This window comes from Vigna umbellata, chromosome 2 (genome assembly GCF_029865625.1).
Source record: "Vigna umbellata cultivar VRB3 chromosome 2, Vumbellata_1.0, whole genome shotgun sequence".
Lineage (NCBI taxonomy): Eukaryota > Viridiplantae > Streptophyta > Magnoliopsida > Fabales > Fabaceae > Vigna > Vigna umbellata.
In genome coordinates, this window is record NC_142166.1 from 4,907,286 (window position 1) to 4,919,738 (window position 12,453).

A 12,453-nucleotide genomic window follows, 5' to 3' on the forward strand; every position below is an offset into this window, starting at 1 on the left:
GTGAAGGGTTTTTACATGTGAGAATATTTTAATGGTTAGTTTTTGTTTAAAAGAAAATTATTTTGTTTTTGCTGAATTAATTTTCTTTTTTCTTTATTTTAAATTATCAGTTTGGATGAGATTATTTAATTAATTACTACCATATGAAAAGTTTGCTTCTTGGTATATTTAAAAAATAAATTTTAATATTACTTTTTATGAAAATAAATACTGGTTAACTTTTTCTATATTGTCAGGATTATTTTCTTAACTTTCATAACCAATTTCTTATGCTATATTCTAGAGTATTCTTTCTGAAATATATTTTTTTATGAAACATGTATTTATAATCAATTATAGATTACATTTTTCATAAAAGAAAATATAAGAATTAGTTATTTCTATAATTACCTTACAATGGGAGGTGTGAGAAGAAAATATGGAGTTAAGAAAAACAGGTGGCTCATGCAACAGTGTTTGGGCCTCAAACCCGACCCATACAAAGCCCAAGAAGAGAGGCCCATGATGGAATTGACATGGGAGCGAAGATGGTTGTTGCAGGCATCAACAACCAATGAACTCCGGGTGAGAGAGAAGGGTTGAAAGGTAATGGATTCAGAAAACTGGAGACCCTCTCTGCTCTACCTCGCCTTCCTCCTCGCAATTCTTCACCTCACGCAAAACTTCCTATCACACTTCTTCCTTGGCAACGAAACGGTGCGCATCAAGAAGAACCCCAATCTTCCCCTCCGGTTCAGTTCTGACGGTACCTTCAAGATCCTCCAGGTTTATTTATCTCTTTCTCTTTGTGCGTATAAAACAGTGTAAAACCAGTGCGTTTAACTGTTCATCATGTTCTCGCGAAGGTGGCTGATATGCACTTCGGCAGTGGAAGCCTAACCCGTTGCAGGGACGTGCTGCCTTCTGAGTTCGAGTTTTGTTCGGATCTTAACACCACTCGGTTTTTAAAGCGAATCATTCAGGCAGAGAATCCGGATTTTATTGCCTTTACTGGTATTTCTATTATTTTATTTCTTTTTATATCCATGGGTAAAAGGGGGTTTTGAGAGCTTGGCATAAAGGGGAAAAGTGTTATTATGGTGAAATTGCACGTGATCGATTTTGGTGGTTTGTAGCGGTAATTTGGTGAGTGTTATATAGAAAATATCGGTATCCATGTTTGGATTTTGGGAGTTTTTAAAACTAGAAAGGAAATTCTGAGTAAGCAGAGGAGATATACTATTGCATTTGAGACACAATCTACGTGAATTTGGTGATTTTTTTATGGTATAGTAATCCTTAGCCCGATATGGTTATAATGCTAATGATTCTTTAAATACTTATTGGTAATGTAAGAGTAATGTACTTTAATACATACTAACTCACAATCCTTTATTTTTTACGTTATCTTACCATCCTTTATTTTCTATTCTAAGATCTCCCTTAATTAGAAAATCCACAACAGACTTTCTACACCCCGAGCTTTACTCTCAATCTTCTAGAATCTTCAAACTCGAAGTTGATTGTAAGGGAAACATATGTAACTTTATATTGTGTCTTCACATGAACTAGTTTCACATTTTTTTTATAGGTTTTTTTCTTACACTTGACTCTAATTGTTTCATCCTTAACGTCGAGTTTCCAGTGCTTGTCCTCCACTCATTTTCTTCCTGTTGTCAGAATCACTCCGCAACACCTTTGTTTGTCTCGCGAGCCTCTTTGTCTCCTTTTCTGACCTCATTTCACCGTTCCAATTTTCTTTGTTGATGGGACAAGTACTTAGATGCAACTTGAGAGTAACTTCTCTCAACTAGACTAACCATAATATGGTCTCACATATGGAAAACACTAGGGCTACAGTAGAAGTAGTTAAAAGATTTCCAGTGGCAGACTCATTAGAGAAACTCAACAAGAAACCTCATAGATAATGTGTGGTCTTTATTTTGAGAAGAAGCCTACATTCAACTTCTGCTTATGTTCGTGATCAGATTCTAGCCGGTGATCACATCTCTTCTATGGATGGTTTAATTACTAGACTCATCTGTGCACCTAACTGGTCAAAGGTGACAGTTAAACTGAAGTTACTGAAGCTTCTGCAATGGCAGTCCCTTATGAAAGAGGAGGAGGAGGAGGAGGAGGAGGAAGTCAGAACATATGAGGAGGACGTGGTGGTGGGAGTGGACATTCTAAATTCTCATACTGTAAGAGAATGAATAATGTTCCAGAAAATAGTCATTTCTTGCTTGACTTTCCAAACAAAGTTGCTCATGTGTCTAAATTTGGAAAATCAGAATCTAAAATCTTTTTATAATAAGTACCAAGAATTTTTGAGGTACAAGTTTGAGAAATCAATTAGTCAAGGTTAATCCTCTTCAATGCTAAGTGTGTCAACTGCATATATTTCTCAATCTTTGTGGAAGGTCATAATACATGGATTCTTGATTCAGGTGCTTCAAACCATATCTTTGTTAACCTTTCTTCATTTTCCTCCATTTCTTATCCAAGACAGTTTCTTACCCAATTTTTTTAATAAAAGATATATATGATCACCTCTGCCTCTTTTTAATCATCTTGTTATTTTTTACTTTTCTCTCATCCTTTTGTCTTTCAAAGAAACTTTTGCAATGGGGACTTTCTCCAAACGGTAGTCATGCTATTTTTGAATCTTTCTTTCGCACATTTGAAGTGAACCTATCAACTAGTCTATGGTCATCAATTCCGAATCCTTTGAATCTTCAATTGCACAAACAACAAAATTAAATTTTGCTGGTAAAGAGGAAATGATCTTCTCTATAACACAATCATCTTCCAGATTTAGTTCACAACCATCATCTTTTATACACACACGAGGATTCAAGCTCTCCCCACATGCACATCTTCACCTTGTCAGCATCCTCAAGAAAGCTCTTCAAAATCTCCTCAGCTTGTTTGGAAGTGGATGCATTACACAACATCTCAAACATGACTTCGTCTAAGCCTTGATAAAAGTTTGTTTATCCTTTGTTAGATGTTAAGATGTGTGTTAATATAGAGCTATGGCATCAGCTACTTGCGAGCTTGTGTGGCTTAAACAATTACTTAGTGAATTGAAATTTGGAGATGTCACTGACATGACACTTATATGTGATAATCAAGCTTCTCTCCATATTAGCTTTAACCCTGTCTTCCATGAGAGAACCAAGCACATTGAAGTTGATTGTCATTTTATTCGAGAAAAAATCATATCCGGAGATATCAAGACTGAGTTCGTTAACTCAAGCAACCAGTTGGCAAACATATTCAGGCCTTACGAGGACCTAGAATTGATTATCTTTGTAACAAGCTTGGAACATATGATTTATATGTTCCAGCTTGAGGGGGAGTGTTAGATGTTAAGATGTGTGTTTCTGTTAATTGGGCTCAACCCACTCTGTATTAAGGGCATTGGCCCATATCTTACATTATAAATAAACTACCCTATGTGTATGCAAAAGACACAAGGGATATTTCTCCCAATCTTCTCTATTTCTCATATCCTTCTTCACCTTGGACTATGTATCCTTCTTAGTTGGTGACAAAGCATCAAATTTTCAGGTTGGGTATTCTTTCTCCACAACCTCCCAAGCATTTTAAGAACCTAGCAAGCCCTGTATATGACAAAACTAATTATCACAATTCCTATTGGTAAGTTAGGGAATTGAAACAAGTGCAAGACATTGATTGCCATCTCTCACTTAGTATTTCTCTTAATTCCCATAACCCATGCTCTCCTACCACTTTGTTAGAAAATTATAGAGGGGACTTTGAGGAAATAGTGGAGAGTAGTTCATTTGCCTCAAACTACATGGATTGGTACTCTATTCATAATAGAATAACACTTTAACCATTACATGGCTTTTCTTTTAACAATCTAAATGGACACAATGTTAATGACCCTTTAAATGCTTATAGTATGTTTGGAGGAAGCTTCTACATAAACACTTCTACAAGTAAAATATAAAATTAGTTTCTTTATAAACTAAAATTAGCTTAGACATGAATTACAACTCATATTTTGGAAAAGCTGAATTTAATCATATATAAGCTATTCTTAATTTATGAAAAAACTGATTTTATTTTTCTTTCTTAATTTTCTTTCCTGTAAAATGTTTAAGAAGCTTCTCCAAACATGCCCTTAATGGTTACATAAGAATAGTACCCCTAATACATATTAGCTTACAATCCTCATTTTCTTCCCGTTCCTTTATTTTTTTTATAAGGGAAGGGGATGTTCTTGACAAACCTTCCTCGTCAACGTGTTTGTTTGTTCTAAGAATTGTCATACTAGTAGTAAATCGTATTTCTTCACTGATATTCATAAAGATGTATCTGGCAGTATTTAAATACTCTGGTTGAAAATAAATCCTTCCAGCTTTTCTCTGCATGAATGAAACATTACCATATCTTTTCTCTGCGTGGTTGAAATAAATTCATGAACTATTAATTATATATTTAAATAACTTATTTGATTAAACTATAGATTATGTTTCATATTTTGTTTTATTTAGTTTTCCACCAATATTGTGATTTAAACTTTATATATATATATATATAGACACACACACACATATATACATGTTTTCGAATTGTGAAACAAATTTTGATTATGATTTCAATAAAACAGAGGATGTCACCATGAAACTTTTGTTGTCAGTTGCCATATGGTACTGAACAGTTTTTCTTTGTTCTTTTAATTTTTCAATATTTCCCATGGGTTTGTTTCCTTTCATGTTCTACTGCCTAATTAACATGAATTCAGTTCTTGCGATTAGGAGATAATATTTTCGGATCAAGTGCACCTGATGCTGCAGAATCTCTGTTTAGAGCCTTTGGTCCTGTTATGGAATCAGGACTTCCTTGGGCAGCAGTTTTGGGAAACCATGACCAAGAATCAACGATGAATCGTGAAGAGTTAATGTCCTTAATTTCCCTTATGGATTATTCAGTTTCACAAATCAACCCATCAGATGATGATCCAACTAAAGGTGGCTTGATGACTAAAATTGACGGATTTGGGAATTATGACCTAAGAGTGTATGGTGCCCCAGGGTCCATGTTGGCAAACAGCACTGTTTTGAATCTTTTCTTTCTTGACAGTGGAGACAGGGCTGTTTATCAGGGAATTCGAACTTATGGATGGATCAAGGAGTCTCAACTTCACTGGCTTCGTCGTGTTTCTCAAGAATTCCAGGTAACAACAAAATCTGAATATTGTCGCCTGTTGCTAATCAAATTAATTTTGGTTATGATATTGAAGAGACTCAATATTACCTGTCTATACTTCAATTTTGACATGCTGCATATGATTGTCTTCGTTGACTTATTTTCTCAGTTATTTTCTGCATAAAAATAAAATGTTCGTAATCTTTTCCTTTTCGTTCCTTGGCAGTGTTTCATACGTTTTCAGTTTCTCTACAACTATATTTTCTATGGGAAGTGTGAAAGAATTTTGTGGATTCTAGATACATGAGCTTTGTTAAGTAATATTTATTTAAATGTAGAGTAGAAAACTGGCTCAAGGGGAATAGAGCAAAGTGAATTTGGGTAAAGTATATTGATGCACTATTAGTTTTACATAAATCACTAGGTGGAAAAAACTTTCTGTCTTCCTTAGGAAAAGAATAGCGCAGGCATGTCAGATAAGGAGTCAATTTCTGCATTGAACACACAAAGGTCATAATTGCACAAAATCTGACTAAAGTGACTACATTTGTTTCTATGGTTGCACTCTTTTAGGAATAAAATGAACAACAGAGTTTTCAATAGCTAGCCATGTTTAACTAGAAATTGTAATAAATATCAGAAGAAATGAAAATATTAGGCAGGGCTGGCAGCAATGATCTCAATAAGATGAATATTTTTCTCTTCAAATATTCAAATTATTTAAATTACTGACAGTAATGAAAGTAATACATGTAATCGACCTCTTCAAATTAATCAACATGTAAGCTTGGGTTGAATGTTATGAGAAAACAATTTAGTTCTCTTGGCAGAACATTGTTTATTTTTCATGCAATAATGCAATCACGCACTTGTGTTATTCATAGGACACGGCCTTTCTATTCCCTTGAGGGAGGTTTCTCAGATGTAGACCCCATTAACATCTTGCTGGTCACACACTAACAGGGACAAAATGAGGATTCTCTTCATTCTACTGATGGTATTTCCACAATTAAACCCCCCGCACTTGCATTTTTCCACATCCCTATTCCAGAAATTCCGCAACTGTTCAACAAAGAGATTGTAGGCCAATTTCAGGAGGCTGTGGCGTGTTCAAGAGTGAATTCGGGGGTCTTGCAGACCTTTGTCTCCATGGGAGATGTGAAGGCTGTGTTCATAGGCCATGACCACACCAATGACTTTTGTGGAAACTTGGATGGCATATGGTTTTGTTACGGTGGTGGCTTTGGATACCATGGCTATGGGAAAGCAGGGTGGCCCAGAAGAGCCAGGATCATACAGGCTGAACTTGAGAAGGGAAAGAATTCCTGGATGGGCGTGCAGAGAATCTTGACTTGGAAACGCCTTGATGATGAGAAGCTGAGCAAGATTGATGAACAAATCCTATGGCAGGTTAGATGACCATGCTATTATTACTTCGTTGTTCCACGCATACGATGCATATTGTGTCTCATTTTGTTGTTCATGGTATTTTTAGTCGTAAAGCTGTATCTTTATTTCACTTTTTTGTTCATTTGTAATAAAATATTTTAATGTTACATATTACTCTTAAATACCTGGTGATAGATCAGACTATAACATCTCATTTCACTTTAAAATCCTCATCGTCATCTCAAAATGCTTGTACTTGAAAAAAACTGTAATTTTTTTTTATCGGAAGAGAATCCTTTTATTTTAAGAGCAAGTTTCGCATATACGAATTTATTAATATGAGGATGGAATCATATGTGTACCTATTCATATGTACTTGGACTTATAAATTAATTATTATAGACAAACCAGTTAGTAATTACTTATAACCTAATATTTTAACTATTATATAGAATAAATCTACATTAAGGAGACACTTTAATTCACTCAAGAGTTTTTCCCACTATTTTCTTGTTCATCTATTAACTTGTGTATCTGTTATATACTTATCCATCTAAGTCGAGTCCCAAAAACATCTAAATACAGTACATTTTACCATGGGGTTTTAACATCTCACCAGTCTTATCATTTTGAGTTTCATCAGAAACCCATTAATTTTATTTAATAATTTCGAGTTTCATGAAAATCTATTAATTAACATTTATTGTTGCGACACAAATTGTTATTTATAAATGATAACATGTTACTTCACAATTTGAACAAACTGTGTTGTACATCACTAGAGCATAATAAGTAACGCGACACCAAATAATATCTTAATCTCTTCCAAAGATTTTCAAATATTTTTCATCTCCATCAAAACTATTGATTTAAACCAATTATTCACCTACACAATGTTCTCTATTCAAATTTTGGGTTTAAGAAACTTATGTAATTATTTATATTTAAAATATAATTTGAATATCTTATAAATCAATTATTACTAACAATTTAGTATTCTATTACAAGAACATCATAGTACCTAATATGACCATATAATTATCCAAAAAAGAAAGACTATGAACGTTTATACAAAAACATCTTCATAGTAAGAAGACTCACTTTAACTCACATTTTCAATAGTTATAATTATTTTTTCGTTTATTAATCATTTTTTCACTTAGTAATGTAAATGTCAAAGTATTATTTACAGGTGAACCTTCATTTCTTATTTGCTCGTCCCTTATAAGTTCTCATTTCTCATTTCTCATTATTATCTATAGCTCGATTTACAGAATTGTGAGATTTCACCTCAATAATTACTCAATAAAAGATGTTCATTTTTTGGTAAGATTTTTTTCTTATCACGGTCATTACTATAATTTAGATAAATTAAAAATTTAATAATTTGAAATCTTATAACCAAACTTTGTTTATATTTTAAAACTATATATAAAGATATAGAACAGAGTAAAATTAATAAAGCTTACTCAGAATTTGTTCAATCAATGTGATAATAATTCATTAAGATTTATTTATAATTATTATTTTCCAGGAGCATCTAAATTTCAAGTGGTGTCTCATATAGCATTGAAGTTTTTATTAAGCAGACATAGGGTTTTACTCCCTACACCACCCCACTTTACTTCCTGCACCACCACATTTTTTTAAAATGCCAAAACTATCCTTTATATTTTAAAATATCCCACACCCCACCCCTTTTCTTCAACGGATATCAACATCCGTTGAAAAAAAAATTCTTCCACGGACATGCTACATCCGTTAACGGATCTGGCGACATCCGTTGCCTTTTTTTGTTTTTTAGTTTTTAGTTCTTTTATTTTTTTTGTTTTAAATTAATATATAAATATTATTTAATTATTTTAAGATTATTACTTAATTATTTATAAATTAATTTTATTTTATTTAATAAAATAATAATTATTAATTTTAATTTATGTATTATTATTTAAATAATAATTAAAAAATTTATTATAAATATATTAAAACGGATGTGCCACATCCGTTAACGGATGTGGCGACATCCGTTACGTTTTTTGTTTTCTAGTTTAGTTTTTTTATTTTTTTTGTTTTAAATTAATATATAAATATAATTTAATTATTTTAAAATTATTACTTAATTATTTATAAATTAATTTTATTTTATTTAATAAAATAATTATTATTACTTTTAATTTATGTATTATTATTTAAATAATAATTAAAAAATTTGTTATAAATATATTAAAACGGATGTGGCGACATCCGTTTCCTTTTTTTGTTTTTTAATTTTTAGTTTTTTAATTTTTTATATTTTAAATTAATATATAAATATTATTTAATTTTTTAAAAATTATTATTTAATTATTTATAAATTAATTTTATTTTATTTAATAAAATAATAATAATTATTTTAATTTATATATTATTATTTAAATAATAAATTAAAAACTTTTTAAAAATCTATTAAACGGATGTGGCACATCCGTTAACGGATGTGGCCACATCCGTTGAAGTTTTTTTCTTTTAAATAAAAATAATAAACTAAAATATGAAATATGTAAATGGATGTTACGGATGTCAACATCCGTTGAAGGTGAAACGGATGTTGACATCCGTTTTATAGAAGGGCAAATAAGGTATGGGGAGGTGCAGGGAGCGGTTGGTGGTGGTGGAGGGAGCAACTCTCGCAGACATATGATGAGCATGAAAATTGGGCCAAGGCAGGCTTCTGAGATCTGGCCCAAAACCAATCTCACTCGTTCAAAGTTAGAAAATAGATAATTTGAATTTGTTGAGGGAACAACAAACAAGAACAAAAATGGCGGCAACCAGCGATGAAGAAATGGAGTCACTTCTCTCTGCGTTCGATCAGATCTACGAGGTTTTAGTAAAATCTGATATCATTATCGATTTCAGCATCAACGATTAGTCCCGAAACATTTTATTTTTTGTTCGTTTTTCAATTTTGCGTTAATTTGTTCAGGATGCTAAGAGCGGCATTTCGGAGATGCAGTTGTTGCAATCCAACTACAACGCAGAGTTGAAGATGCGTGAATCACTCCAAGTCGCTTCCAATGCCCTCAAAAGCGGTTCGTAACTATAATACACATATTAAAAATTTTCACGTTTAGTAATTTTTGTGCTGAATTTGTTTTGTAGTGTTGCAGAAAAGGACAGGTTGGCAAAACTGTACTCGGAGTCCTTGAAGAATCTAGCGGATCAGGTACTTCGATTACAGAATTTTTTCATGACCTAAGTTGTGATTGCAATTTATATTTGGAATCATTTTCTGAAAACGTTTATTTAAAATCGAGTATGTCGTGACGCTATAGCTTGATTACCGTACAAATTGCCTGATTTTGAAAGAAGAATTGGAGAGAGCGAAAACTGAAGTTTCGCTTAAAGAAGACGTGAGTTGCTTCCCAGTTTTTTGTTTTTTCCTGCTGTGTGATTTGATTGTGAAAGAGAATGTTACCAACGCGGTTGTATGATATGTCATGGTTTTGAGAATTAGATCGGATTTTGTGATTTTGTGTTTGGAGCAGGGATATAGGAAGGATACAGGATTGCTTAAACGAGAATACGAACAACAAATTTCGTGTTTGGAAGCTCAAGTTAAGTGAGTATATATTGAAGATTAATAAAATTTGAGTGGTTAGCCATATTCAAGGATATATTTATCCTTGAAGGATGAAAAATTACATATATGGAATCTATATTTACTTGTTGAAACGTGATTTGATATACTCATGATATAAATAAATCACAATCATTAAATTAAATAAAGTATATGAAGTTTCAATTTTTATTTGTTTTACTTATCCTTGTTCAATAGGTATTAATATTTTAAGATACCCCACCAACACACATAATGAATCAAAACATATAAACACTAATAGTTTTATTTATTTGCCTTGTTCAAATGTAGATGATACCTCATTAACATGTGTTGATAAAATATTGAAACTTAAAATCATTTATATGAATAAAAAAAACTACAAGAACCACATAAGTAATTGATATAGAAATATATAAAAATTGTTTATTCATAAACTAAAGGGTAAAATTGTTTTTCATGAATTATTTTTAAAAAGTAACGAAATTGACTGTGTTATTCTTATGTGCAAATAATAAAAAGTAATGTATGCCAAATAATTTATGCTTTCTTACGTGGAAAAAATCTAATAAATACGATTTTGATTTAGATTTGCAATTATATATTTTATAACCTTTATGTATTTTATATATTTTTGGAAAGAATTATGATATTTTAACAATTTTTTTTAATAATTTTTTGACAATAGACTATGAGTCACTGTTTTATTGGTTCATATATTTAAAATCGACCAATTAAAAGTTACCACTTAAATTATTGTAAAAAAATTGTTAAAAAAAGTTGTTAAAAGGATATTTTTCATTTTTGGAAATCATATATTATGTAGGCTTATCATATCCGTGCATAAATAAGTCAAACTACGTGTTACATCTAATTCATCCAAATAAAATATGAATTACTTGATCTCCATCCAATTATTCTAATTTGCTGACGATATAAATGACTGAAAATTTTGACTTCAAATTGAGAAGTTGCAATTGGGAGTTGTAATAGACGAACGAACATGGTTAATTGTTGAACCCAAATTATTCAGAGATTCACATGATTGATATGGGGATTAATTTAACTGAATAAATCAACATTTGGGGTCCTTCGTTATAATTTTCACTGTTCAGGGACCATATGAACCATCAAGCACTAATTTATTTATTCGAAAAAATGTGTCAATCACTGAACTGAAAGGTTTTTGTTCTGTTGATGTTCATTGGGGTGACCTTATATCAGGGAATCTCTACATGAAAAAGCAACATATGAAGCAACCATTAGCCAACTCCATGGAGATTTAGCTGCACATAAAAGTCATATGCAGGTTATAGCAATGAGATTGGACCAACTGCATGTTGAAGTGGAATCAAAATGTGAGGCACTTTGTTTACCAGTAAATGCATGGAGTTTCTTTGCCTCAAAGTTGAGATATATCTATATGTGTGTCATGAGGGCTGAGATTTGTTTGTTCTGTTCATCATTAATCATCTGACAGATAACTCTGAGATTCAGGACTTGAAGGAATGTCTTGCCGTTGAGCAGGAAGAAAAAAATGAATTAAATAGAAAAATCCAAAATCTGGAAAAGGAATGTAAGGCTGATTTTATTCCCATGTCTCTATTCTGTTCAATAGCAGTTTATTGTTATATATTGAGCATATTTTCGTCTTATATTGCCTAAAAATAAGTGGGAAGCTTTTCTGAACCCTGCAGTACTGATTTGTAAAGCAAAGCTGGTGGACCAGCAGCAGGAAATGACCGCAAATTGGCATGTGGAAACGCTTAAACAGAAAATCATGAAACTGAGAAAGGAAAACGAGGTCCTGAAAAGAAAGTTATCCCATTCAGAGGAGGGTAAGTAATGCAGGGAAACTGAAGCTTACCAGCAACTTTGAGTTCACAAGGACAAGGTATCTGATACTAATTGGGTACTGTACTTTCTAAGTCACAAAGGTTTCATAATATATAGGAAAAACCACAGAATTATTTTTTTGCTTTCTGATTTCAACTCAACCAGGTTAGTCTAGAGGTCAATACCATTTAAAATCGTACTTGTCAAGTTTCAACATAGTTAACCTAAAATTTGATTAATTTTAACTAATTACACTGTGAAAACTTAAAACTACTGATTAAGTTAAGACAGTTTCTAACTGATTAATTTACATATTCAGTAGTCATTAACAAAAATTTGTTTAAAAAAAGTTAAATTATATTTTAGAGAAACTTACAAAATAAATAAATTGGAATTGATTATTGAATTTGACAAGAAAAATGGAAAAAAATTATTGTGTTACAACCAATATGATTTACCACATTTTCAGT

The 12,453-nt window shown here is 31.9% G+C and overlaps 2 protein-coding genes across 2 annotated transcripts; both read left to right on the forward strand.

Annotated features, from left to right (window-relative positions):
* The first annotated feature begins 534 nt into the window (after nucleotides 1–534).
* On the forward strand, nucleotides 535–6,782 carry PAP28 (purple acid phosphatase 28). Its single transcript, XM_047291567.2, has 4 exons — nucleotides 535–765; nucleotides 846–993; nucleotides 4,770–5,188; nucleotides 6,124–6,782. The coding sequence occupies exons 1-4, from the start codon at nucleotides 589–591 to the stop codon at nucleotides 6,577–6,579; spliced, it is 1,200 nt and encodes a 399-aa protein (XP_047147523.1). The 5' UTR covers nucleotides 535–588; the 3' UTR covers nucleotides 6,580–6,782.
* Nucleotides 6,783–9,288: 2,506 nt separating this feature from the next.
* LOC124819952 (4/1 protein short form protein) lies at nucleotides 9,289–12,175 on the forward strand. The gene is made up of 8 exons (XM_047291563.2): nucleotides 9,289–9,412; nucleotides 9,515–9,620; nucleotides 9,699–9,754; nucleotides 9,864–9,941; nucleotides 10,077–10,150; nucleotides 11,372–11,505; nucleotides 11,628–11,723; nucleotides 11,845–12,175. The coding sequence occupies exons 1-8, from the start codon at nucleotides 9,350–9,352 to the stop codon at nucleotides 11,991–11,993; spliced, it is 756 nt and encodes a 251-aa protein (XP_047147519.1). The 5' UTR covers nucleotides 9,289–9,349; the 3' UTR covers nucleotides 11,994–12,175.
* The last annotated feature ends 278 nt before the right edge of the window (nucleotides 12,176–12,453 follow it).

Bases quoted from the DNA above. Each gene is read 5' to 3' on its own strand.
- PAP28 (XM_047291567.2), top strand. From the start codon at position 589: ATGGATTCAGAAAACTGGAGACCCTCTCTGCTCTACCTCGCCTTCCTC. The intron at 766-845 runs GTTTATTTATCT...GTTCTCGCGAAG, and splicing joins GTACCTTCAAGATCCTCCAG to GTGGCTGATATGCACTTCGG. The intron at 994-4,769 runs GTATTTCTATTA...TCTTGCGATTAG, and splicing joins GGATTTTATTGCCTTTACTG to GAGATAATATTTTCGGATCA.
- LOC124819952 (XM_047291563.2), top strand. From the start codon at position 9,350: ATGGCGGCAACCAGCGATGAAGAAATGGAGTCACTTCTCTCTGCGTTC. The intron at 9,755-9,863 runs GTACTTCGATTA...GTGACGCTATAG, and splicing joins TGAAGAATCTAGCGGATCAG to CTTGATTACCGTACAAATTG. The intron at 11,724-11,844 runs GTAAGGCTGATT...TGAACCCTGCAG, and splicing joins CCAAAATCTGGAAAAGGAAT to TACTGATTTGTAAAGCAAAG.